At 41.7% G+C, this 26,885-nt stretch overlaps 1 protein-coding gene and 1 non-coding gene across 3 annotated transcripts in view; one reads left to right on the top strand and one right to left on the bottom strand.

The window, feature by feature from the left end:
- The window catches only part of Ift172 (intraflagellar transport 172), a 37,521-nt gene that overhangs the window by 9,917 nt on the left and 719 nt on the right, over window positions 1–26,885 (top strand). For both annotated transcript variants that reach the window (XM_026392624.2, XM_026392773.2), the window contains 37 exons: window positions 304–357; window positions 537–640; window positions 811–896; window positions 4,001–4,113; window positions 5,229–5,396; window positions 9,076–9,212; window positions 9,384–9,491; window positions 11,294–11,378; window positions 11,610–11,702; window positions 12,392–12,469; window positions 12,894–13,142; window positions 13,256–13,334; window positions 13,525–13,645; window positions 14,115–14,259; window positions 14,774–14,863; window positions 15,444–15,541; window positions 15,661–15,796; window positions 15,880–15,996; window positions 16,451–16,593; window positions 17,730–17,823; window positions 18,171–18,235; window positions 18,431–18,611; window positions 18,818–18,927; window positions 19,020–19,149; window positions 21,424–21,522; window positions 21,701–21,810; window positions 21,944–22,007; window positions 22,220–22,306; window positions 22,589–22,705; window positions 23,478–23,588; window positions 23,887–24,006; window positions 24,704–24,799; window positions 24,996–25,055; window positions 25,135–25,233; window positions 25,772–25,925; window positions 26,364–26,455; window positions 26,641–26,733. In XM_026392624.2, the coding sequence (XP_026248409.2) occupies window positions 304–357; window positions 537–640; window positions 811–896; window positions 4,001–4,113; window positions 5,229–5,396; window positions 9,076–9,212; window positions 9,384–9,491; window positions 11,294–11,378; window positions 11,610–11,702; window positions 12,392–12,469; window positions 12,894–13,142; window positions 13,256–13,334; window positions 13,525–13,645; window positions 14,115–14,259; window positions 14,774–14,863; window positions 15,444–15,541; window positions 15,661–15,796; window positions 15,880–15,996; window positions 16,451–16,593; window positions 17,730–17,823; window positions 18,171–18,235; window positions 18,431–18,611; window positions 18,818–18,927; window positions 19,020–19,149; window positions 21,424–21,522; window positions 21,701–21,810; window positions 21,944–22,007; window positions 22,220–22,306; window positions 22,589–22,705; window positions 23,478–23,588; window positions 23,887–24,006; window positions 24,704–24,799; window positions 24,996–25,055; window positions 25,135–25,233; window positions 25,772–25,925; window positions 26,364–26,455; window positions 26,641–26,730 (4,083 nt within the window). In that variant the 3' untranslated portion in view covers window positions 26,731–26,733. The remainder of the gene's footprint in view (window positions 1–303; window positions 358–536; window positions 641–810; window positions 897–4,000; window positions 4,114–5,228; window positions 5,397–9,075; window positions 9,213–9,383; window positions 9,492–11,293; window positions 11,379–11,609; window positions 11,703–12,391; window positions 12,470–12,893; window positions 13,143–13,255; window positions 13,335–13,524; window positions 13,646–14,114; window positions 14,260–14,773; window positions 14,864–15,443; window positions 15,542–15,660; window positions 15,797–15,879; window positions 15,997–16,450; window positions 16,594–17,729; window positions 17,824–18,170; window positions 18,236–18,430; window positions 18,612–18,817; window positions 18,928–19,019; window positions 19,150–21,423; window positions 21,523–21,700; window positions 21,811–21,943; window positions 22,008–22,219; window positions 22,307–22,588; window positions 22,706–23,477; window positions 23,589–23,886; window positions 24,007–24,703; window positions 24,800–24,995; window positions 25,056–25,134; window positions 25,234–25,771; window positions 25,926–26,363; window positions 26,456–26,640; window positions 26,734–26,885) is intronic.
- Window positions 16,241–16,313, bottom strand: Trnaa-ugc (transfer RNA alanine (anticodon UGC)). Its single transcript has one exon. It is a non-coding gene; the product is annotated as a tRNA-Ala (tRNA).

The following is a 26,885-nucleotide window of genomic DNA, read 5'->3' as shown; positions in this document are numbered from 1 at the left end:
GGCTTTTTACTCCTGGGGACCAGGGCCCTTGGGGTAGGAACTCCTCAGGAAGCTCTAATATTCTGGGGACCTGGTTTCAGGAATGAGAGGTTTAGAATTCTGGAGTGATTAAGAATCTCCATAGTTGGACTGTTTTTATGCCATTTCTCAGAAACATAGGTACCAAAGCAAAATCTGACAAAGCATCTTTTGCATGGTTCCAAAGCCTCTCTAAATTTGACCTCCCTGCTTCCCATCTGTCATTCTTTCAGCCTCACCTTGGATAATTATCTACATTCTTATGTCTTCTCCTCCACTTCACAGGTAGCCTGGCAGGGATCTGGTGGCAATGAGAAATATTTCTTTGAAAATGAGAATGTGAGTAGAGCTTGATTTCACTGTTACCATCTTGATTAGCCCCCTTCTAGCTCCTGTGTCAGAAGAAGGGCAAGTGACAAGGGATAGTAAGATAGCAAGGAGAAAAGTGGGAGTCACTGTGAATACAGTACACCTAATTCCACTGTTTTTCTTCATGCTTCCTTTCCCATTCTTCCCAGGTTTGCATGATCTTCAATGCTGGAGAGCTAACCCTGGTAGAATATGGGAGTAATGACACCTTAGGTTCTGTACGCACTGAATTCATGAACCCTCACCTCATCAGGTAATCTCATGAGGTTCTTTGAATACTTAACAAGCCAAAAGGATTTCTTTTGGACTTCTAAATTCTATGTCCTCGGGTTACTCTAAAAACCATCCCATGTGGTACTTCAAAGGCTTCAATAAAATCCCCAACTAAGCCCATTTTGCTTTACCTCACCTCTTATGTTTCAGTGTCCGTATTAATGAGAGGCACCAGCGAGGAATGGAAGATAATAAGAAACTGGCTTATCTTGTTGATATTAAGACTATTGCTATTGGTAAGATTCTATCATACTTTTAACAACAAAAGAGATGTTTGTATTACACTTCCATATCACAGGATTATATTCAGTGGAGAATCCAGGAGTCAAAGGCACCAGGTAAATATGTAATCCCATTCTTAGAGAGATTATGTGAAATGTTTGAGTCCATATGTGTGTCTCTATACCTTGTTTAGATGTACACAATTGGGTACTTATTGCATAAACCTGCCCATATAACTATTGTGTTCTCTAGAGATATATCTTAGACCCTGCAAATTGGGAAGAAGAACTATTAGAAAATTTATAAGTTTTCCTGTTTAGACTTTACAGAATCATAGACTTTCTTTTAATATTTATTTTTTTAGTTATAGTGGACAAAATATCTTTATTTTTATTTTTATGTGGTGCTGAGGACTGAACCCAGTGCCTCATGCGTGCAAGGTGAACCCTCTCACTCTGAGCCACAATCCCAGCCCCAAAATCATAGACTTTTTTAGAACTGGAAAAGTCCTTATTTTTTTTTTTTTTTGTATAGTTTGCCATGTGACTAATAATGACAGAATTTTTTTTGCATTTCACAAGTGTTTGCAATTATAAATCTTACTTTATATTTTTATATTTTGCAATTATAAATCTTACTTTATATTTTTTTGTCATGAAATGTCTCAATAATTTGAGGATAACGTACCTATACAATATATATTTAAGAATGGGGCTCTGGAATCAAACCATCCCACTTCTCTGCTTGCTACCTGTGTTATCTTACCTAAGTTACTTAACCATTTTGTCCCTCAACTTCCTTATCCAATAATGGGGACAAAAATAGTGCCTACTTCATATGAAAAATACTCAGACTGATGTACAATAAGCACATAAAAGTGTTAGCTATTAATAGTAATGATATTATTACTTATTTACCCATACCCAGTTCTGTCAAATCCTAACATTTTGTTACATTTGCCTTATATCTTTTATCTCTTCTCTTATTGTTGAGCATTTAAGTTGTTGATTTTTCACTATTACAGTGATTCATTTCTTTAAGATCTATACCTAGAATGGAATTGCTGAATCATAGAGGAGATGTGTCTTCACTCACTAAATATTTCCAAATTGCTCTCCAAATAGATTGTACCAATGTATTCTCACCCTCGCAATTAGAGTTGCCATTGTTCAGTCTCTTCCCCAATACTGAAATTGCCTGACTTCATAACTTGGCTCATTGCTGTATATGAAACAATATCTCCTTCTATTAATTTCATTTATTTACTGATCACTTGGATTTCTTTGTGAACTGCCAGTTCCTATCCCTTATCCATTTTTAAAATCAAGTTGTCTCTTCCTTAATGATTTTTAAGTTCTTTGAATATGCATATGTAACCCTTGATGGTTATTTGCATTGCAGATATCTTGTCTGCACTGTGGCTTGTTTTTCTTCTCCTTTGAGTGTTTTAGCGTTCAGACACTTTTAATGTAGTCTATTTGATCACTTTAAAAAAATAGTTTGTGATTTTTGAGGTCCTATTTAAGAAATTCTTCCCTATTCCCTCCTGTATTTTAAGATTTTTAAATTTTACTTTCCACCTGGAATTTATTTTTATGTATAATGTGGGTAGATTTAATTTTGTTTTTTTCCATATGTTTAACCATTTATTGAAAGTCCATTTTTCACCCACTAATTTGTAATGCCATTTCTCTCATAAATCAAGTTTCCATATACATGTGGGCCTATTCATAAGGTAGTTTTACATTTCATGAATATTTCACATCAGCTTCCTGAGCTCAGAAATATAAATATCTATAATGGAAACAATAATGTAGTTCAAGAGGCCCAATATTCTAGTGACAATAATAAGCTATGAGACTTTATAGAAGTCCAGTCACTCTTTAGTTCTCATTGTCAATGTATGTAGAACAACATAGTTCTTCTATTACATATTTGGGTCACCAGCCCCTTTGAGTGTTTAATAAAATAATGACCCTCTATGAGAAAAATGTATGTACACCATAATTTGTATACGATATCAGGGTTCATGAAGTTCTAGCATTCTATGATTTACTTGTATTTGGGGCATTAAAACATGACTTGATCATTTTGATTTTTAATTAAAAGAAAATTTCCTTTAAATTGATCTTCCCATTAATATACATTAGCTGACATTTGGTCTTTTTATGTAACAAAAGCAGGCACATTGCTCATTAATAATGTATATCAGTAGGAGATGTGAATAGCTTTGATCAGGAGACTCTGAAAGCGTCTCAGCCAACCCTGAGTGGTCTGCCTTAGATGTGATCATTTTTTTTAATATTGTTTGTAATACTCAGATAAAACTAAAATATTAATCCTCTGCACTGAGCAGCCTAACTTTAGTCACAGGCTTCTCCTACTTTTGTCTGTGTGCTTTTCCCATTCTTTACCCTTCAGAGCTCTTATACCATAGGCACACAAATGTGCAAGTAACTTGTTGGAGCAAATCTGGTCATCATTTCATTCATTAGCTTTCTCTCACTGGTATACAAAAACTGGCTCATCCTTAATGTGCTCAGTGCTGCCTTCCAGAGGATTTCATAAGTAGTAGAAACTGCTTATACAGTAGTTCTGATCTTATGAGGTAAAATGCAGGAGTTCCAGAGAGGAATCACATTCCTTGATAGATCTGGACCTTTTGAGTTAACTATAGAGTGAAACAAAACCATCTACAATACTAGATAAGATAATTTTTCAAGCATCCTAGCACAATTTACTGTATTGGTTATTTCCATTTCCTTGTGACACACTTAGACTGATGTAACATTCTCTCTTTTTAACACACACACATATATGTATGTATGTATCTATATATGTATGTGTGTGTGTGTGTGTGTGTGTGTGTGTGTATATATATATATATATATATATATATCTTAATATCTTTATTTATCTATTTTTATGTGGTGCTGAGGATGGAACCTAGTGCCTCACACATTCGAGGCAAGCGTTACCACTGAGCCCCAGCCCCAGCCATGATGTAACATTCTTAAAGCCCAACATATGATTTTAAGACCAGACCTTTACCTACTACCTCTTGCCTAGTATATTACTATGCGGAATCTTTCTTACCTCTCTCTCCTTTACTCTATAGTGGATCTGATTGGTGGTTATAACATTGGTACCATCAGCCATGAGAGCCGTGTGGATTGGCTGGAACTTAATGAAACTGGGCACAAACTCCTCTTCAGGGACCGGAAACTTCGTGTGAGAAGGGTTACTTTGGCCTTAGGACTTGGCTGGCCCATAGAGGGTGTGAGATAAGTTGTTTCCAGGGTTGGGTGGGGGCAAGATGGGGCATAATTTCTTTGTTCTGTTTGCCATTAGCATAGCAAAAGGTATAGAGGAATCAATATTCTCTGTATTTAGAATCACAGACTGTCCTGTATTACCCTCGAGGAGACTGTATTATGATGGTAACCATATCAAGAGGGGAGTTTGAGAGCTGATTTCTCTCTTATTAGTCACAAGTTTATGTCTTCATGAAACCTCCCTGTCTGCTTTCCTCCTCCTGGTGCCTAGCTGATCTTTGCCCAGATTTGCTGCTCCAGTGCTCTTCAGCCACACGTTCCTGAAGACATTGAAGCTGGCTTGAGTCTCCTCCTAATCCCTTATTGATTCTCCTCTCAATATGATGTTACCAGCAGGGTGCGATTGTGCACACCTGTAATCCCAGTGTCTGTGGAAGCTGAGGCAGGAGTATCGAAAGTTCAAAGCCAGATTCAGCAACTTAGTGACTTAGCAAGGCCCTAAGCATCTCAGGGAGACCCTGTCTCAAAATATAGAAGGAATGTGACTCATTGGTTAAGCACCCCTGAGTTCGATCCCTGGAATTTAAAAAATATATAAATACACACACACACACACACACACATATGCGCACGCGCATGTGTGTGTGTGTGTGTGTATGTGTATGTATGTGTGTATGTATATTTGGATGACATCACCAAGGAATTCAACCTTAGAGTCAAAGAAACAATCTAGTGATTGTTGATTTCAGTGAAAGTCACATTACAAATTTCCATATCACCTAATTTGTCTGGTGTCCTTCCTTTTGGTAATTCTGGCCCAGAGTTATTCTGAGAATGAAAATCTGATCTTCACCTAACTTTAACTCCTTAGATGTATATCTTTACTGTTTTGGTCATCTCTTATTTGGCCAGAGTCAAGATATACAAATTCAGCATAAACTTTAAGGGGTAGATCAATAAACTTTGAAATTCAGCATGTACCTGACTGGTAGGTCAGATCATTTTATCATAAGGGAAAAAAATTCCCCTATAGCCCCTTCTAACTATGCTGTCTGCCTCTTCCTTTTTCAGTTGCATCTGTATGATATTGAAAGCTGCACTAAGACAATGATCCTCAACTTCTGCTCCTATGTGCAGTGGGTTCCTGGGAGTGATGTGCTGGTAGCCCAGAACCGAAACAGCTTGTGTGTGTGGTACAACATTGAGGCACCTGAGAGGGTTACCATGTCCTCTATCAGGGTATGTTGACACTAAGGGAACCTCAGACATTATGTCAGGCTTATTAATTAGAGCCCTGAGGAGACTATAAAGATTACTTGGTTTTCTCTGCCCACCATCCATAATCTCTGATGCAGTTGGCAGGTATCCCCATTAATGGACTGGCTTCCAAAACTATCCTTATTCAGTTTCCTGATATTATATTAGACCCTTGGTATACGGTTCCTCATTATAGTGGACTTGGGATTTCACTGAGTTCTCTCTAGGCTGGAAGATAGATCCCTGGTGGGAAGGGTGGCTCTATGCTGTTCAATGTTTTAAGTCATCAGAATTCCTTTCTATCTCAGATTGCAAGTAAAACTCTCTTTGCTGTCCCATCAAAACATCATACACACACAGTAATCTTTCAAAATCTGAGAGGAATCTATGAACAGAGAAGAGACATGGGACCCTGTGCTAGGCTAGTATGTATGATGGTGTGAGTGTGGATAGAAACTTGATGCTTTGTTTTGGTTCTTTTTCTGTCTCTCTGTTTTTCTACTTTGTTGCCTCATTTCAGACTGAAATCTAAAATTTGTCTTTTTTAAAAAAAAAATACGCTTTTTTCACTTTGAGGTTTGGGGATTATACATCCTAGTACTATAGAAATTACCCTTGAAAGTATAAAGTTAATCAGCACTAAAGTCTCAAATTAATCAGCATGTAACCCTCTCTCCCCTGAAAATAATGCAAGGACTTTAAAAGGCTTTAACTTCAACCTATCCTGCTTTTGCAATTATTGTCCAGTATTTTAATTCTAATCTTTTTTTTATCCTCAAATTAGACATTATCTGTACAGGTAGAATATAGATTTATCATCCTGGTATCAGTTTCTTGTGTTCACCTTTTCTTTTTGCAGTACCAGTCTGCCCTCTGGAATTATTTTTCTTCTTAAAGAATATCATTTAGAAATTTGTGAAAATTTCTTTAGCAAAAGACAAGAAATTTTTAAAAACTGAGAAGTACTCAGTTTTTTATTATCTGAAAATGTTTTTATTTTGTTTTTATTCGGAAAAGACACTTGGACTCAGTACCCAACTCTAGGTTGACAGTTCTAAGTTTTCTTAACCTTTTCTATATGTTATCCCAATGATTGACTTCCATTGTCATTCTGACAGATTTATTAGCAGCCCTTTCTGCATAGGTGATCTGTTTTTTCTCTTTAGTTACTTTTTTTTTTTTTAAGTTGTAGATGGACTTTTATTTATTTATTTATTTATTTTTATGTGGTGCTGAGGATCAAATCCAGTGCCTCACACAAGGTAGGCAAATGCTCCACCACTGAGCTACAGTCCCAGCCCCTCTTTAGTTGCTTTTAAAATCTTCTATTTATTTTTCTTAGGTATTTTGAAGTTTCACTGCAGCATCTCTAGATACAAATTTTTTCTCTCCTACTGTCTTTTTTTGCAGTAGTAGGGATAGACCCTAAGGCGCTGTATCACTGAGTAAATCCCCAGCCCTTTTTATTATCTTATTTTATTGTTATTTTGTGTGTGGGGGGTGTTACTGGGGATTGAATTTGATGCATTGCTACTGAGATATTTCTCCAACTCTTTTTATTTTGATCTTAAGATAGGGCCTCTCTGATTTTCTGAGGCTAGCTTTGAATTTGTGATCCTCTTGCTTCAGCCTCCCAAGTTTCTGAGATTACAGGCATGTGCCATCATGCTCCTCTCTTTTTTTGAGGCAGAGTCTCATTATATTGCCCAGGCTAACCTCAAATCCCTGGGCTCAAGTGATCCACCTATGACTACATGCATGCACCCCACACCCAGCTAAATATAATTTTTTTCCCACAGTGCTGGGGATTGAATTCAGGGTCTTGTTCATGCTAAGTACAAGCTCTACTTGCTGAGTCACCTAGATATAAATTATTTAAAAATTAATTCTGCTTGATATATATTGTGCTTCCTGTATTTGTGAATATTTGTATTTTTATCCATCAGTCTTAGAAATTTCTTAGCTATTATCTCTTCAAACACTGCTTCTTCTGTCCCTTTCTCTAGTCTCTTTATCAGCACTCTTATTGGGCATATGTTAGACTTCTTATTCTATCTTTTTTGCTTTTTTAACTTCTCTTTCATAGTTCCTTTCTTCTGAATGTAGCTCCATGCTACATTCTGGATAATTTCTTAAGACCTACCCACCTTTCAGTTCTTTAATGCACTTTTCATTCTTGTCTAATTTGTTATAAACCATCTAGTGAAGTTTTACTTCAGAAGTTAAATATTTCATAAAATTTTGTTTGGTTCTTTCTCTAATATGCCTTACTATTTTGATAGTCTCTTATTTCTATTTTTTAAAACTGGGAATTGAACCTATGGGCACTTTATAACTGAGCTAGATCCCCATCCCTTTTTGTTTTTTATTTTGAGAAAGGACCTAAGTTTTTTAGGGCCTCACTAAATTGCTGAGACTGGCTTTGAATTTGCAGTGCTTCTGCCTCAGCCTCCTGGGTTGCTGGGATTATAGGTGTGCACCACCATATCTAGCATTAGTCTTATATTTCTTGCTTAATTTTCCATTCTGTCTTTTAGGTCTTTAAGCATTTCATACTTAGTTCATAATTATTTTATAATCTGTAACTTTTTAAAAAAAATTTTCAATGCATTATCTATAACTGCTATTTTTAATATCTAAAATTCTTGAAGGTCTAAAACTGCTATTTAATTACCATTTGCTCTTTCATAATTTTTTTTTTTTTGTATTTTGGTGATATTTTAGTTGTGAGCTCGTGTATTCAGTGTAATCTTTTGGGACTTTGAGACAAGTTTTTGGACTCATGGACATGTTTTCTACGAGAAATAATTCACATTTGCTTTTGCAGGAATCAGCATGTTAATTATCTGATCACTCGGTTTTGTTGCCTTCACTAAAGAGTGACCCCACATTTAAGGAGAGGTCTCTTTCAGCTTCCATGTTCCACTGAAGGGCTCTAGTTTTATTTTCCTGATACTGTGTTTGCCTTCAGGGCAACTTCACTTTCCCCCTTGCTCAGTTTCCATTATTCCTGCTCAGACTTTTTATCATATCAAATTTTGTTTTCCTGTCTGATCTCTTTTTGAGAGGGTTAGGTAGGATACAGGTAGGGAATATTCTTAGTGATTTCTTCAGGTGAACTCAACAATGCATTAAAAACTATATTCCATTAAAAGTATATTTCAAGCCAGGTATGATGCACACACCTATAGTCCCAATGGCTTGGGAGGCTGAGACAGGAGGATTGCAAGTTCAAAGCCAACATCAGCAATGTACCGAGGCCCTAAGCAACTTAGCAAGACCCTGTTTCAATATAAAAAACAAAAAGAAAAATAACTGGGGATAGTTAGGCACCCCTGGGTTCAATCTCTGGTACGAAAAATAAAAAAGAATACCTAGTCTGTGGTATTGCTAAAGAAGCAGATACCATACTTAAAAGTCTTACCTCCAGACTTTGCTTTGGTGCTGTTGCATCTTCGAGTGCACTTTGATACTTTTGATACTGCATAGATAAGGCATTTTTATCTGATTGGTAGAAACTAAAAGATTAGGAAAATAAGGACAAGTATAATTCCCTCCACGTGTGAGCACTACAGTTGGGTGAGGGTGGGTCTGTTCTGCAGTTGATTTGGTGGAAACACTAACCTGGAATTTGGGGGGATGGGGCTATGAACTTTTACAGGGAGATGTTATAGGTCTGGAGCGGGGCGGGGGAAAGACAGAGGTGATGGTGACAGAAGGTGTGACTACCGTTGCCTACACGCTGGATGAGGGCCTTATTGAGTTTGGAACAGCAATTGATGATGGCAATTACACCCGGTAAGAGGCTGCTGATAACTAATGTGGTAGTGGGAGAGTCTGGGTCTGAGAAGGGTAAATAGGGTGAATAATAACCTGGCCTCTTCCCTCCCTATGCCCCAGCACCAGTATTCCTCTGTGTCTTCTAGATCCTGCCCTCCTTCCTTATCCTGTGTTTTCTTTTTTCTCCAGGGCAACAGCCTTCTTGGAGACCCTGGAAATGACCCCAGAAACAGAGGCAATGTGGAAAACCTTGAGTAAACTGGCCCTAGAGGCAAGGCAGCTACACATTGCTGAGAGGTAACGCAGATGTGTAGAACTGAGGTGCCTGGCAGCTAGCCTGATATGGGGTTCATAGGGACTGACCCCATGAGCAGTTTACCCATGGGCTGCTCCTGCCCAGTGTGTAGGCACTGCTTCTCTTTCTGTTGCCAACAAGTACGAGAGCCCTTCTATGGGGCATTTATTCCCAACACCCTCCTATCCTAGATCATAAGGGAATGCCTTTTATTATTTTTGCTTCCCCTTCTTGCAACTAGATTCCCCTTAAGAGTTTTTAACACTCAAACCCTTCAGTCCCATGTATGTTGATGTTCCAGGAGAGGAGTTAATAAGACTTTAGATTCTAGCCTCCTTGAATTCAAACCTCCCTTCCACTTACCAGCTTGTGTAACCTTAGAGAGGTTATTTACCCTTTCAAAACCTGTGCTTTATTTTTCTCTATGTCAAATAGAAATAATAATAATATTTACCTCATAGAATGGCAAAGAAGAATGGTAACAGCAGAATAATGGTAACAGCAGAATAAATGAAAGAATCTTGCAAAGAGCTTATAGTGTTATAAGTGCTCAATAAATGTCAGCTGCTATTTTGGCTAGGAACCATCATTGATCCCTTTTCCCCCATTACCCCCATAGACTCTGAGCAAGTTTAAGGACTCAGTCTTCAAAATATATCCTGATATATCTGATATCTGGTCCAGCCCTACTACCTGCCCCTAGTGCAGACCACTGCCATTTTCTGTCTGCAGTATTATGAGCCTCACTGATACTAGTCTTGGACCCCTACAATTCACTGATTCTACTGCAGATGAGGTAATTTTGTTTTTAAAACATAAGTTAGCTGGGTATAATGACACACTCCTCTAATCCCACAACTTAGGAAGACTGAGGCATAAGGATCACAAGTTCAAGGCCAGCCTCAGAAACTTAGTGAGACCCTGCTTCAAAAATAAAATAAAATAAAATAAAAAAGGATTGGGGATATAGTTCATGTATAGAGCACCCCTGGACTCAATCTCAGTACCATAAAAAAAAAAAAGTTAGATTGTAGTCATTTTTGTGACCCTCCACTAGCTTACTGTTAATACTTAGTATAAAACCCAGGCTCCTGGGGTTGGGGCTATAGCTCAGTACAGAGCACTGGCCTAGCACTTGTGAGACAATGGGTTCAGTCCTCAGCATCACATAAAAAATAAATAAATAAAATAAAGGCATTCTGTCCATCTACAACTACCAAAAAAAATTCTAAAATAAATAAACAAACAAATAAAATAAAGATGCTGTCCATAAAGAACAAAACAAAACAAAACAAAAAAAACAGACCAGACTTCTGTGGCCCTGCAAATATTCAGCCTCTGCTTTCTTCTTGTGCCTGTTAGCTACTTGCCCATTAGTCTGGCATCCATGTTTATTCTTAGGGACCTTTTCACTAGTCATTCCTTCTGCCTGAAATGATTTTTCCCCATCTTGCCATGACTAGCTCTTTCTCATACTCAATTATCAGCTCAAAAATTAGCTTCTCAGACTCTGACTACCAACTTCAATCATTCACTCAGTTACTAATGACAGAATCACCCTGGTGTTTCTTACTTTTCATCTTTTCAAGTTTTCCTTGTTTTTTTGCTTACTATTATTTGTCTATACTAGAATGGAAGTTTCTTGAGAGTAGGGCCTTCATCTTCCTTATTCCCCCATTGGGCCTCCAGTGACAAGAAGAGTGCCTGGCACATAGTAGATGCTCAGTGTGTATTTGCTGAACCAGTGGCTTACTGATAGTTGTGTGATAACATTACTGTTAATATTATTGCCTCCATGCTGTAGGTGCTTTTCTGCTTTGGGCCATGTAGCAAAAGCCCGGTTCCTGCATGAGACCAATGAGATTGCAGATCAGGTGTCCAGGGAATATGCAAGTATTATTCTCTTGACTCATTTAGTTTCCCAAGCTGAGATTTCTTAATATTCACTCCTGTGATTCCTAACTTTCTAGCTATCCCTAGTTTCTTTCACCCTGTCCATCCCTCCTCTACCCTCAATTGGACCATTTTGGAACTGCTCCTTAAGTGTATCATCCTGTGTCTTTCCTGCCTTCCTGTCTCAACCCACAGACAGAATGACAAAACCTTCTTTTTCCCTGCAGGGTGGAGAAGGAACAGATTTCTATCAGGTCCGAGCACGTCTAGCCATGCTGGAGAAGAACTACAAACTGGCTGAAATGATCTTTCTAGAACAGGTAACAGGAAAAGAGGAACAGGACAGAAGAGAAAATCTATGGGGGAAAGTGGAGGCAAAATCAGAGAAGGAAAGAGAACTGACTGACTAGCATTCCCCAGAGGTTTGAGGGAGAGCTTCTAGAGGGTTATAGAATTAATTTCCCTCCTTCCTTATTTCCTTCTTTTGTATTAGTCTTTAATCTCACAGACTTCCTCCTTAGGTCTTCAATTTCTTCTTCCTTTTATAAACAATCTACAATGTTCCCTCTATTCAAGAGCTTCTCTCTGCAATTCTTATGTACAAGAGTAGTGTCAGGCTTTGTGAAGCCCCAACTTATACAATTTGAGGAGCCCTCTTTTAAGAAAAATTGCCTTTGAAGATTTTGTGGAAATAAGGAGTCCTGTAAAAAACAAGAAACTTAGGTTTCTTTTAGTTTCATAGTAAATCCAACTCTGGGGCTAGGAGTGTGGCTCAGTGGTAGAGTATGTGCTTAGTAGCACAAGGTCCTAGGTTTGACCCCCACAAACAAATAAACAAATAAAAACAAAACAAAGAGAGAGAAAGAGAAATCTACCTCTGTTTATTCAATAAGTAAAGGGTGAGGCTCTTAGTCCTCGTGGCCAGGCATCTTAAACAGGCTGACCAGGGAACACTGGTTTTTGACCCTCATATCTTTCTGGTGTCCCTTCTTCTGCCTGGTTCCCCAAGAATGCGGTTGAGGAGGCTATGGACATGTACCAGGAGCTTCACCGTTGGGATGAGTGTATCGCTGTGGCTGAGGCTAAGGTATTGTGTCTTCTCTACAGTTGTTCAGAATTTGGTCCCACCAATTTCAGAAACCTCCTTTTGTCAAGGAGACTGTAGGAACTAGAATAGTGTTGGGGCTGGGACCTGACAAGGTAAGAAGTTGAGATACTGGTGGCCCATGGGACTGGGTGCAGTGGCTCATGCCTGTAATGCCAGCCATTTGGGAGGTTAAGGCAAGAGGATTGCAGATTTGAGGCCAGCCTCATCATCTTAGAGAGATGCTGCCTCAAAAAAGGCTGAGGATGTAGCTCAGTGGCAAAGTACCCCATCCTCCCTACCCCCCAAATAAAGATATGGGTGACTTGGGAAGATTTTCACTTTTACAGAAGGACTGGGGAGGCAAGAGAAGCAGAAGGGCAAGAAGGAGGGATGTGACTTTTAGTTTTCCTCTGTGTATATCCAGGGACACCCAGCCCTGGAGAAGCTACGCCGGGATTACTACCAGTGGCTGATGGACACACAGCAAGAGGAGCGAGCCGGTGAACTACAGGAGAGCCAAGGGGATGGACTAGCAGCCATCAGCCTCTACCTCAAAGCTGGGCTCCCTGCCAAAGCTGCTCGGCTGGTACTGACCCGGGAGGAGCTACTGGCCAACACAGAGTTGGTGGAGCACATCACCACAGCTCTCATCAAGGGGGAGCTCTATGAAAGGGTAGGGCTGATTTCCTTTTCCTAGACCTTATCATTTGCACTGTGTACACATTTCCCACCCAGAGGAGTCTTGGGGTGCATTCCTTCTATTAACACATTCCTATGTGTTAATAGGCAGGTGACCTCTTTGAGAAGATTCGAAATCCACAGCGGGCCCTTGAGTGCTACTGTAAAGGCAATGCATTCATGAAAGGTATAAGCTGTCCCTTACTGTTGTACACTTGTGCTCACCCAGTTTTCTGCACCTCTTTTGGAGTATCTATTAATGTTGACTGGCTTCAATTCTCCATTTCTTACCCATTCTCCATGCTTCATTTCCCTGTCCTATTTTTCTGTGTTCCATCCCTGTAATTCTGAGCCCAGTGTGTCTCTGTCCCTGGCAGCGGTAGAGCTGGCTCGATTGGCCTTCCCAGTGGAGGTGGTGAGACTAGAGGAGGCATGGGGGGACCACTTGGTGCAACAGAAGCAGCTTGATGCAGCAATTAATCATTACATTGAAGCCAGGTATGGTAGCATGGAGGTATAATAGAGATTTGGGCCTGAAGTGAGAAGCACTGGGGCAGGGGAGGATACCACAGTCTAGAAGAAAAGATCTAAAAATGTAATTGGAGATTGGGGATGTAGCTCAGTGGTAGAAGACTTGCCTAACGTGCAAAAGTTTGATCTCTAGCACTGCAGGGGGGAAAAAGATTGACATGTGCTTAAAGGGGCACTTTAGCTGGATATATTGGCACTCACCTGAATCCCAGTGACTCAGGAGGCTGAGGCAAGAAAATTACAAGTTCAAGGCCAACCTTGGCAACTTATGAGACCATATCTCAAAATAAAAACAAAAAAAGGGCTGGTAGTGTATCTCAATGGTAAAGTACCACTGGGTTCAGTGCTTAGTACTACAAATAAATGAGGGGGCTCTTTACTTCCATTCATTTTCCTCTTTCCTCATACATATTTATGTCTTTCCCTACTATGCCAGGTGCTCCATTAAGGCAATTGAAGCTGCTCTGGGTGCCCGCCAGTGGAAGAAAGCAATTTATATATTAGATCTACAGGACCGAAACACTGCGTCCAAATACTATCCTCGCGTGGCCCAGCATTATGCATCTCTGCAGGAGTATGAAGTAAGGAAAAGTCCTTTCTGTAGCTTGAGGCAATGCAGTATAGGGGAATAAGAGGAGCACCCAGAACAGGAAGTAGAGTCCAGTTTGCCAAATCCTTCTTTCTGGGACCCAAACAGCACTACCATCATAAGTAGGAAGAAAAATGATTCACTTCCCCAGTTTCATCCCAGCATGACACAGACCTTCCTTCCAGATGTACAGGGTGATCTCTAACTCTTCCTATGCCAGCATGAGTATTCTTTATGAATAACTCAGCATAGCTACAAAGAATTGCCTTGCATTGCAGTATTGTGAGGCCCTTTAAAATTCCACTGTATTGTTCTCATACTGCTTTGAGCTGGTCTTTTTTCTAAATAGTAGGTGGTACAATTCATCTATACTTATTGTTTCTTCTCTATTATTATAAGATAGTATCCAAGTCTTTCTATCAATCCATCTGGAGTTAGTTTCTTCTTTGTAAAAGCTGCTTTAACTCTGTTGTTCTGACCTTTTGCATCTGCCTCTCCAACTGCAGATTGCTGAGGAGCTCTATACGAAGGGAGACCGGACCAAAGATGCCATAGACATGTACACCCAGGCTGGCCGCTGGGAGCAAGCCCACAAGGTAGAAAATGGGTGAAATCCATGATGAAAGAAGGCTTCTTAGTGATTATGTTGCCTCATTCCTTGGTCTCTGATTTCCTTCACTAGGTCTCTTTCACTTGATCTCCCTCCTTTACTAGGTTCCTGGAAAGTTAAGAAAGAGTTCCAAAATATAGTCTGGATAATTTTATTCCCTAATCAAGGGGAAAGAAGAGATGAGGAGAAGCTCCTGACTCTGAGTATAATTCATAAGAGAGCAGGTGGATTTAGGATCTGAGCTTTGGTCACTTGTAACTTTGTTTTTTTGCCTGTACTCTAGAGCTCAGTGGGGGCAGTTGGAACATAAAATTTGGAGCACATGCTCCCCAGTACAAAGCCTCACAAACTCTCTTGAAAAGATCTCAAAATGTATTTTAGCAGAATATAGTTTGCTTCTGCTTCTTATGAACTTGGAATTCCCTGAATTGACTAGAATGAATGGTAACCAAACTCTTGTGACTGCGGGTAGAGTTCAGAGTTCCTGAGCAGATAGGTTCCCCCGAAGACCTGCTTCCCTTGGGAATTGGCTCCTGAGGCTACCCAGGATCTATATGTCTGCACAGCTAGCAATGAAGTGCATGAGACCAGAAGATGTGTCTGTGCTGTACATCACACAAGCCCAGGAAATGGAGAAGCAGGGCAAGTACCGTGAGGCTGAGAGGTGAGGCATCAGAGCCAGAAAAAGGGATGATGGGATCTGAGGATGCTTGCCCTCTGCCCAAAAGCAATGGCAGCAGGCATCTAGGTATAGGAGGCCACTGATGTATCTCCTGTCCCCAGGCTGTATGTGACAGTGGAAGAGCCTGATCTTGCCATCACCATGTTCAAAAAACACAAGTTGTATGATGACATGATCCGCCTGGTAGGGAAGCACCACCCAGATCTACTCAGTGACACACACCTCCATCTGGGCAAGGTGAGCCCTTCTCTTGGTCCTGCCCAGCTCTTCTCCAGCCAGGCTTCCTTGCCTCCTCTCTATCCTGATCTATCTTCCTGTAGGAGCTGGAGGCTGAAGGCCGACTGCAGGAAGCTGAGTACCACTACCTTGAGGCCCAGGAATGGAAGGCAACAGTGAACATGTACCGCTCCAGTGGGCTTTGGGAAGAGGCCTACCGGGTAAGGAGTACACACCACAAGGTACCACCATTCCTCTTTTCCACTTTCAAGTGACTAATTCTAAACTGGTCATAGCATCTTTGAAATTATAATGAAGACCAGAACCTCTTTTGCCAGAAACATATTCACATCTGTATACACAAAATTTCACTTACAATTTTAAAGGTTTGTGGACTTCCTAAAGCCCAACCATGATCCCTAAGCATTTCAATTCAAGTTAAAAGACCTTTTTTTTTTTTTTTTTTGGTGGTGCTGGGGATCGAACCCAGGGCCTTATGCATGCAAGGCAAGCACTCTACCAACTGAGCTATATCCCCAGCCCCCCATAAAGACCTTTTTTTGTTGGTGGTTTAGGATATATACCTTATCCTCATTAGAGCTGAGGTCAGGAGGTCAGAGATGAGAAGGGAGCATACTCCGCAGTGGGGGATTGTCCAATGACATTGTTTTGCAGGTGGCCAAGGCTCATGGTGGAGCTAATGCCCACAAACATGTGGCCTACCTTTGGGCAAAGAGCCTGGGAGGAGAGGCTGCAGTTAGACTGCTTAACAAGCTGGGACTCCTGGAGGCTGCTATTGACCATGCTGCTGACAATTGGTAAGGCCTGAAGTTTATCCTCCACTGGCCCCATCCCAATCAGAGCCCCTACATAGAGAAAGAAAATAGATGTTTAACTGAGAAATATTTCCAAAAGCTGAGTCAAGAATGAAGAAATGTGGTAAGGAGAGATCCTTGGAAGGATACAATAAAACAATAAGAATAAATTAATAACTCTGCTCCCATTTTCTGGGGACTCAGTGTTTCATCTTTGGCTGTTCTAAGAACGGTTGAAAGGGAGCAGTTTGGAAAGCTGGGACTGCACTGAGCAGTAACTTAGTTCTGGATAATGGACGTGTGAGTCTGTTAAATGCGAAATGAAATATTCTTTTTTTTTAGTACTGGGGAGTGAATCCACGGGCACTTAATCATTGAGCCACATCCCCAGCCCTTTTTTATATTTTATTTAGAGACAGGGTCTCACTGAGTTACTAACGTGCTAAGGCTGGCTGTGAACTTGCTAACGTATTAAGGCTGGCTTTGAACTCATGATCCTCCTGCCTCAGCCTCCCAAGTTGCAGGGATTATAGATAGGCATGTGCCACCGTGCCCAGAAAAATGAGCTTCTTTCTTTCCTTTTAATATTTTTTAGTTGCCAATGGACCTTTATTTTGTTTATTTATATGCAGTGCTAAGAATCAAACCCAGTGTCTCACACATGCTAGGTAAACACTCTACCACTGAGCCACAACCCCAGTCCCAAAATGAGCTTTTCTTAAGCAAAAGTTACAAAGACCAGGAACAGAATCAGATCACTGAGGGTAGTCTTGCTTGTCTTTGGAGAAGCCTTTTTTTTTTTTTTTTTTTGCTAATGTGACGGGGCTCAGGAGAGGGTGTGGAGCAGCAGGAGCCCTCCTTGCCTCTGCCTTTCCTATTTGTCTGCCCACCCTCCTTCTGATCTCAGGGAAAGCATAGACTTGTCCAGGTACCTCTGGATCCATGGTGACAGTGATGTAATCATCATAGGGCTGCCAGCCTGTCTTCTTTTATATCTCTCCATGATTCTCTTATCACTTCATATCCGTTATTTAAAAGGCTATCCCTTTTTCTCCTGTCAATTCTTGGTCTTTTTCTGTTTTCTCTTGCTTTTTATAAGTATTAAGTAAGCAAACCCCTGTCTGTACCTTCTTTTTCAGCTCCTTTGAGTTTGCTTTTGAGCTTTCCCGGCTAGCACTCAAGCATAAAACCCCCGAGATTCATCTCAGATATGCTTTGAACCTGGAGGATGAGGTATGGATGTTATTATTTTTTATACTGGGGATTGAACCCAGGGGTACTTAATCACTGAGCCACATCCTCAGCCTTTTTAAAACATTTTATTTAGAGACAAGGTCTTGCTGAGTTGCTTAGGGCCTTGCTGAGTTGCTGAGGCTGGCTTTGAACTCAGGATCCTCCTGCCTCAGCCTCCCAAGCCACTGGGATTTCAGGCATGCACCACCACACCTGGCATAGATATGATTTTGCCACTCTATTCTGCCCCTAGCCACTGATGCCAGATGTTCAAACTCCTATCTCCTGGCTGCCTATAATGCCAGCCATCCTTTCATCACATGTGGCTACCCTTTCTTTTTCCATAGGGTAAGTTTGAAGAGGCTGAAGCAGAATTCATCAGAGCTGGTAAACCCAAGGAGGCAGTCCTCATGTAAGTTACCCCATAAATTCCTTATCCTGTTCTCCCAGTCATAGCCCCAGGATCTTTCAGGTCATCTTCACCTTCATTCAGACCAATAAACAGTACCAAAAAATCTGACTCCCCCTCAGTGACATTGCTGTTTGTATCCTGCTATTAAGGCCTCAGTCTTATACTCAGTATCTCTTTTGTCTCCCCATGGGGCAGGTTTGTCCACAACCAGAATTGGGAAGCAGCTCAGCGTGTGGCCGAGGCCCATGACCCAGACAGTGTCGCGGAGGTGCTTGTAGGACAGGCCCGGGGAGCCTTGGAAGAGAAGGACTTTCAGAAAGCAGAAGGGCTGCTGCTTCGGGCCCAGAGACCAGGCCTTGCCCTCAATTATTATAAGGTGGGATACTGGATTTGGGGCCACGAAGGGAGGGTGAGAGAGTATGAGAGACCATAGAGAGCCATGCTGGCCCTGGTACTAAAAGATTGGAGAAGTGGGAAGACAAACAATAACAAGAGAGGGCCAGGAAATCAGTGGGTCTTTATGTGGCAGTAGGATGATTCCATACCTCCCTCTGCCCTCCTGATACCTGAAATTCTGAGTAGGAAGCTGGACTATGGAGTGATGCTCTTCGGATCTGCAAGGACTATGTACCTGGTCAGTTGGAGGCCTTGCAGGAAGAATATGAAAGAGAAGCTACAAAGAAGGGGACCAGGTATGAAGCCAGAGGTCCCTGCAACATTGGCAGTGCTGGAGGATAGAGGTCATGAGGTGCACAGGATAGACCGTGCCCCCTCATCTCCACAGGGGCGTGGAGGGACTTGTGGAACAAGCTCGACAATGGGAGCAGGCTGGAGAGTATAGCCGTGCAGTTGATTGCTACCTCAAAGTGCGGGACTCTGGGAGCAGCAGCCTGATGGAAAAGTGCTGGATGAAGGTGAGGGCGCCAGACCTTCCTGCTCTCCTTTCCCTGGGTCCTTTTGTGCTCAGTTCACCTTCTCAGACATTCGTCTTGATCCTCCTGTGTCTGTTTTTAATCAGATAACAGATATCTGTTGAGGGCCTGCTGTATGCTAGAGCCAGAACCTATAAAGATGATAAAGGGGGGTGTAAGACAGAGCTCTGAAAGCCAGAAATTAGAAGTTAGAGGAAGACATGTCTCAATTAATTAATATTGTACCTGAGAAGAGACTAAAGGATATGAATTAAAGTGGAGTTCAGGGAAGGTGAGATCTCTGTGGGCCAGAGCTGGAAAATCAAGTCCAGACTCATGGCCAGAGAGAGAGGCCATGACAAAAACATGTGTTCCGCCTCTTCTACCCAAGAGCTCCTGAAAAGAACCCTCCAGCAGATTAAGCCAGTCCAGTACATTTCCCTAATTCTAAGACAAATGATATTAGAGAAACAACCAATAGGTGTGTGTATGTGAGAGAGAGATAAGATATGGGCTCACACAATTTTATGGAAGTAGGCAAGTCTGCAGGGTAACTGGCACATTGGAAGCCCAGGAAAGCAGATGGTGTTGTTCTTGTTTGAAGGTGTCTGGACTCCAGATGCAGAAAGTGTCCGTGTATAAATTCCAGTCTGAAAACAGTAAAAAGCCAATTTCCCAGTTCAAAGACATCCAGACAGGACGAATTCTCTTACATGGGGAAGGACCAAGATTTTTGTTCTGTTCAGGTCTTCACTTCATTGTGGTCTTCCACATTAGGAAGGGCAGTCAGCTTTACAATGTAAATGTTAACCTCATCCCAAAACATCCTCATACACAGTAGATGAATTGGACATAACTTTCTTATGTTCATATATGAATACATGACCAGTTAACCCCACATCACATACAACGATAGGAATGGGAAACTATACTCCATATATGTATAATATGTCAAAGTACACTCTACAAAATACACTCTACTGTCTATAAAACAACAAATTCAGCAAAAAAAAAAAAAATCCTCATAGAAATACCCAAAATAATGTTTGACCAGATATGGACACTGCATATACCAAGGTAACACATAAAATAACCATCACACGTATCACAATCAGGATGCATGTTTAGTTTAAAGAATGTACCTCAGATACTGGGAATCATGGACAGTTGAGATTGTCCCTCTAAATTCAATGTTGGTGTGATGATGCCCCTGCAAGATGTCTCTTAGGTTTCTGAGGTCTTATCATTGAATAGCCCCTAGAAATTTGAACAAAGGAAGTAGAAAGATGGCTGATGACGGGTTATGAGAGTCTAGCCAATTTTAATCTGCAAGTATTTATAAATATCTGTTGTGTTTTACTCTGGAGCACTGTTTATGGGGTTTTTGCATGGCTTGCCCTTCTTCAGATTAGTCAGAGGATGGCGGGGGAGGGAAATACTGTTTAAACTTTGAAGGGTTTGTCAGGCCAAAAAAGGCAAGAATAGGTGAGGGAAAGAGCAGGGGGTAGACTGTAGCTAAACTGCATCTTGTGGAAATTAAAATCTGGGAAAGATATCAATCTCACACTGAAAAGAGAGTGGCCTTCTAGGATGCTTGGATTTATAGAATGACTGAGTTTTAAGTGTTGAAAGGAATCATCAAAATCATCTAGACCAGCACTGTCTGCTAGAAATGTGTAAGTCACAAATGTATACCACATATATAATTTAAATTTTCTAGAAGCCATGTTAAAAAATAATAATTATTTTATTTAACCAAATTTATCTAAAATATTGCCACTTCAACATATACTCATCAAGCTTAACATTGTTAAGAGATTTAATTCTTTTTTTTTTTTTTTTTTGGTACTATCTTCAAAATCTAGTGCATGTAAGTAAAGAAACTGAGACTTGTAAAAGCCCAACACAAATAATTGCCGAATGCCTGGACTATTCATTTAAGAAGTTATTTCCCTATATACCATAATACCAAGATTCTATTTGTGACAAAGAACTTGAGAAACCACTTTATCACAGGTACCAGCACCAAATGCAGTGACCTCAGACAGCAAAGGAAGTGTCTGGAAGAGTTACAGTAGACAGAACAGAACAGATTAGACCACTGATGGCCAACCAAAAAGTCATGAACCAGGCTTTGCCCAGGAAGGTAGAAGGTGAAGGAGAACACAGAGAGAAAGTTGGCATCTGGAGGGGAAAATGTATGAAAGGGGTGAGACCAAGGAGCCCTAGTAGTGTTTGTTTCTCCTACTCATTTCCATCTTCTTTTCAACCACTCAGGCAGCTGAACTCTCCATCAAGTTTCTGCCTCCTCAGCGCAGTCTGGAAGTAATTCGGGCAGTAGGACCCCAGCTGATTGGAATTGGAAAGCACAATGCAGTAAGTAGAGTGCTACGACTGAAAAAAAACAGGTCCACAGAGATCAGTGGAATGGTGACATCACACCTGCCTCCTGGCAGGTGCAGCAATGTTCTGGGGCAATGAGGGAGAGCTCACCAAGAAGAAACTAGGGAGTCCAGGGGAAAGATGGTCTCCACTTTGATGTCCCACTGTTTAGGCTGCAGAGCTCTATCTGAACCTAGACCTTGTCAAGGAAGCAATTGATGCTTTCATTGAGGGTGAAGAGTGGAACAAGGCTAAGCGTGTGGCCAAGGAGTTAGATCCCCGGTAAGCTCATGACCCCTTCTCATTGGGAAATTGTTTTACTTTTTTTGTAAATACAGGGAAAACATTCTTTGGGGGAGGGTTTCATCCCAAGATAATGAAGCTTGGGATCTCTATCCATTTCCCATCTTCACAGGTATGAAGACTATGTGGACCAGCATTATAAGGAATTCCTCAAGAACCAGGGCAAAGTGGACTCGGTGAGACTTGAAGAGTTAGTGAGAGACAAGATGCAGAAACAAGGCTGGAGGGTTAGCTCAGTGGTAGAGCACTTGCCTAGCATGTGTGAGGCCTGAGTTCAATCCCCAGTGTTGCAAAATCAACAAAAAGATTAGAAGCAGAATGTGGGTGAGAAGTTTTCTTTTCTCCCTCTGGTCATCTCTTCTGAACTATCTTTTGCATTATTCTCTAGCTGGTGGGTGTGGACGTGATTGCTGCTTTGGACCTGTATGTGGAGCAGGGCCAGTGGGACAAATGCATTGAAACAGCTACCAAGCAGGTGCTCCTCTCTCCTCCCCATTCCAGCTCCTCTCTACATATTCCCTTGATTTTCTGCCAGCTCCAGAGCTGCCTCTCTCACCTCTACCAGAATCTAATCTCCAGAGATCCTAATCAGAACCAGAAAGTACAGTCTGATGCTGCTTCATATTCTGATATTGGAGTCAGAGTTGCATATGCCCATTGCCTCCTAAACAAGTCCATGGCTTTAAGTTACCACCTCCTCCCTGCCTGTCTTACCAATCCCTACCCTCATCTGTGCTTTTCCTCCATCCCTGGACAGAACTACAAGATTTTGCACAAATACGTGGCTTTGTATGCAACTCACCTGATCCGGGAGGGTGGCTCTGCCCAGGCACTGGCTCTCTATGTGCAACATGGAGCTCCTGCTAATCCACAGGTACCAGCCTTCTCCTTGAGGCAAATGTTTCCACCAGGGGATTCTTTCTTCCTCTAGAATTACCCATCCCTTCAGGGACTGTCTTCTCAAAGGATTCTGCCCTTTGAGAACATCATGGCCAGAGTCCCCATCCAACCTCTCCTGATGTGTAACCTCTCAAGAAGACTTACCCTTTGAAGAAACATTCAATGAGTTATTTGTGCTCTTTGTACCCAAGGACCTGTCTTTCAGAGGAGTCCTGCACACCCCTCCAAGGCTTACTTATTGACTTTCCTCAGAGAATAAACACTGCCCTCCTATCAGAGAAACACAGCTCTCTAGAATATTAGTCCATTAATATTATGACTGCATTCTCATTCATGTATTTTCCCAAACTCAAGAGTACCAGCTTATAAGTAGTTACTTTCTCTCTCTTAAGATAATCAGCACTTTTCTTCATCAATGTCCCTTTGCTTCTACACACACAGCTGGGCACAGTGGCACACCTACAATCTTATCAACTTGGAAGGCTGAGGCAAGAGGATCAGAAGTTTGAGGCAAGCCAGCCTCAGCAATTTAGTGAGATTCTGTCTCAAAATAAAAAGTAAAGAAGGCAGGGGATATAACTTGGTGATAGAGCACCTCTGGCTGGGCTTGATCCCTAGTACTCCACCCCCCCCCCCCCAAGAAAAATCCCACACATAAACACTCTCCTCCATTTGGCTCCACTTCCACTGACTTTCTCTCTTGCTTGAGCCCCACACTCTGATCCCCCTTCTCCCTCAACCTCTAGAACTTCAACATCTACAAAAGAATCTTCACGGACATGGTCAGCTCTCCTGGGACCAACAGTGCTGAGGCCTATCATAGCTGGGCCGATCTTCGGGATGTCCTTTTTAATCTGGTGAGGAAGTTGGGTCCACAATGGCGTAAAAGGGCTTCTCTTGGGCTGGGGATGTGATGGGTAGAGCACTTGCCTAACATGTACAAGGCTCTGGGCTCAATTCCTACCTAATACTGCCAAAAAAGAAAAACTCCTCCACCTGTCCCCATCCCAGTCTCTTCTTTCATGCACATAAACCATAAACTGTTACTCTCAAGATGTATTTTACTCTCCTCTGTCCAGGTAGCCATCAGTGACTTCTCTGTCACACTGGCCCTTCTCTGACCCCTGAGCCAGCCTCGCTCTCTTCCTTCCCTAGTGTGAAAACCTGGTGAAATCCAGTGAGGCCAACTCTCCAGCTCATGAGGAGTTTGAAACGATGCTGCTGATTGCTCATTACTACGCCACTCGCTCTGCAGCCCAGAGCATCAAACAGCTGGTGAGATGCAGTGCGGGGAGATGAGGTGCAGGCATCTTCAAACCTAAGAAGCTGAATGAATCCAAGTTCTGGATTCCTGAGCTTAGATTCTTGGACTTCCCCTCTTCTATATAAATCAGTCTTCAACCTTTGCTGAAGTGGGTATTCTTCCCATACTGTCTTGACCTTCTTAGGGCTCGAGGCCCATACAGCTTCAGATTTTTTTTTTCGTTGTTAGATCTCCAGCACCCGACCCGTGCTAGACAAGCACCCTACCACTGACCCACATCTCCAGTATAGTTTTAGTATGTTTAAACCTTCAAATTCCATGATTTCTTCATTCAACCCATATAATGCACACATTATTTTATTTATTTACTTATTCATTTATTAATTAAAGATTAAACCAGGGGCATTCTACCTCTGAGCTACATCCCCACCATGTATACACGCTTTTGACTTATTTTTGATAATTTGCTGTGTATTTATTTCATGTAGTTGGATGACAGAATTCTAGAAATAGAAGGAAGCTTAGAAATAATCTAGGCCCAGTTCTGTTGTGCCAGTGAAAGAAACTAAGAGCCAAACAGCTTGAGATACAGAACAGTTTAATACTGATTATTAGTTTTATAGTTTTGTGGCTATTAGTTACAGGATCATTCATCTGGTAGCTCAGCCACTAGTGCCAAGATCCTAAAGCTTTGCTTTCAATCTCTAGGAAACTGTGGCTGCCAGGCTTTCTGTTTCACTCTTGCGTCACACCCAGCTACTACCTGCAGATAAGGCCTTCTATGAAGCAGGCATTGCTGCCCAGGTGAGCTGGAACAAGGAAGGGTGGGGCTGAAGCTAGAACAGAGTCGGAAGATAGAGAATATCCCTTGAGCTAAGCTGAGTGTGGGGTGGATACAGGTCTCCTATATCTGCTTGCAGTGTGTCCCTGTATCCAGTGGCATCCAAGCTCAGCTTGCTCTTCCCATTTGCTTTTTTTTTTTTTTTTTTTTTTGCCATAGGCAGTTGGCTGGGAGAACATGGCCTTCATCTTCCTCAACCGCTTTTTGGATCTTACCGATGTAAGGAATCATGTGCAGAGGTTGGGAGGCTTTGCCTGTCACAAGCTATACTTATGTTATGGTGTCCACTGTGCCATAGGCAATCGAAGAAGGGACTCTGGATGCCCTTGACCACTCTGATTTTCAGGATACAGACATTCCATTTGAGGTGCCACTACCAGCCAAGCAGCACATACCGGTAAGGGTGCAAGGTTGGAAAATGGGAAGGTGTCAACAAAGGAGTGCATTAAGAAGGCAGGACAGGGGCAGGGGTTGTGGCTCAGTGGTAAAGTGCTTGCCTAGTATGTGTGAGGCACTGGGTTCAATTCTTAGCACCACATATAAATAAATTATAAAATAAAGGTCCATGGACAACCAAAAAATATTTACAAAAAGGCTACAGGGGGTGCGCACACCTGTAATCCCAGCAACACACCTGTAATCCCAGCAACTTGGAAAACTGAGGCAGGAAGATCTCAAGTCTGAGACCATCCTAGGGAACTTAGCAAGAACCTGTTTCAAAATAAAAATAAAAAAGAGCTAGGGTATAGAAGAAAGGAGGACAGCTTTGGGTTGCCATCTTTAGAAGGACCTCAGCTCTCATTATTGTCCCTCAATTCAAGGAGGATCATTTATGGCTGAAAAGCTGGTGTACAGGATGAGGGTATAGGAAATCCCATCCCCCGAGCCATTTTCCCTACCATCTGTGAAGCTCTTGCTCCCTCTGTCCCCACAAGGAAGCCCAGAGAGAAGAGGTTCGAGACTGGGTACTCACAGTCTCAATGGACCAGCGGCTGGAGCAGGTTCTGCCTCGGGATGAGCGTGGTGCCTATGAGGCTTCCCTAGTGGCAGCAAGCACTGGAGTTCGGGCACTTCCCTGCCTTATCACAGGTATAGAACCCCACAGCACCCCCTTATCCTATGGCACGTAGAAAGGAGGGGAAAGTAGAAGGATCAAGAAACTTTATTTTGCCAGGCGCAGTGGCGCACACCTATAATCCCAGCAGCTCTGGAGGCTAAGACAGGAGGATTGCGAGTTTAAAGCACCACATATAAATAAATTATAAACGGCAAGGCGTTTAGCAACTCAGCGAGACCCTGTCTCTAAATAAAATATAAAATGTGGCTGAGAATGTGGCTGAATGGTTGAGTGCCCCTGAGTTCAATCTCTGGAACCAAAAAAAAAAAAAAAAAAGACATCATTTCACTTTAATTTAGTAAAGGGCACCTAAAACAAATGATAGCCTTCTTTATCCCCAGGCTTCTCTTTATTTCCACCCTCTTCAATCTCTCTCAAACTCTAGTTCTTTTTTTTCTCTTCTCCCACAGGTTACCCCATTCTGAGGAACAAAATTGAATTTAAGCGTCCAGGGAAGGCTGCTAACAAGGACAACTGGAATAAGTTTCTTATGGCTATTAAGGTTAGAGAGGGAAACTTGAAAGCGGGCAGGGAGAACAGCATTGCTGGAGGGGCTGGGAAAGGCTGGGATTCTTTCAGAAGATAGGTGCAGACCCTGCATTTGCTCCCCAGGACATGGAGATGAAGCTGATGTCCTCTGTACCAGCTCTAATGAGTTTCTGTGATGTTCTTTCCCTTTACTCACAGACCTCCCACAGCCCAGTATGCCAGGATGTGCTGAAATTCATCAGTCAGTGGTGTGGAGGGCTCCCCAGCACCAGCTTTTCCTTTCAGTGACTGGTAAAACTGAGGAAGAGTTTGAGCCTCTCCCTCATTAAAGTTCTATAAGAAATTGATACCACTGTATTCTTTGATGAATCACCCCCAACACCCGCACAGTACCCTTTCCCCAAAAAAAGAATTATAATCAAGTAGAAAAAAGAGACGTTCTT

The sequence above is a fragment of the Urocitellus parryii genome, chromosome 12 (genome assembly GCF_045843805.1).
Source record: "Urocitellus parryii isolate mUroPar1 chromosome 12, mUroPar1.hap1, whole genome shotgun sequence".
In the NCBI taxonomy this organism is placed as follows: domain Eukaryota; kingdom Metazoa; phylum Chordata; class Mammalia; order Rodentia; family Sciuridae; genus Urocitellus; species Urocitellus parryii.
The sequence above is the reverse complement of the archived record's forward strand: the minus strand, read 5'-3'. Positions and strand labels throughout refer to the sequence as shown.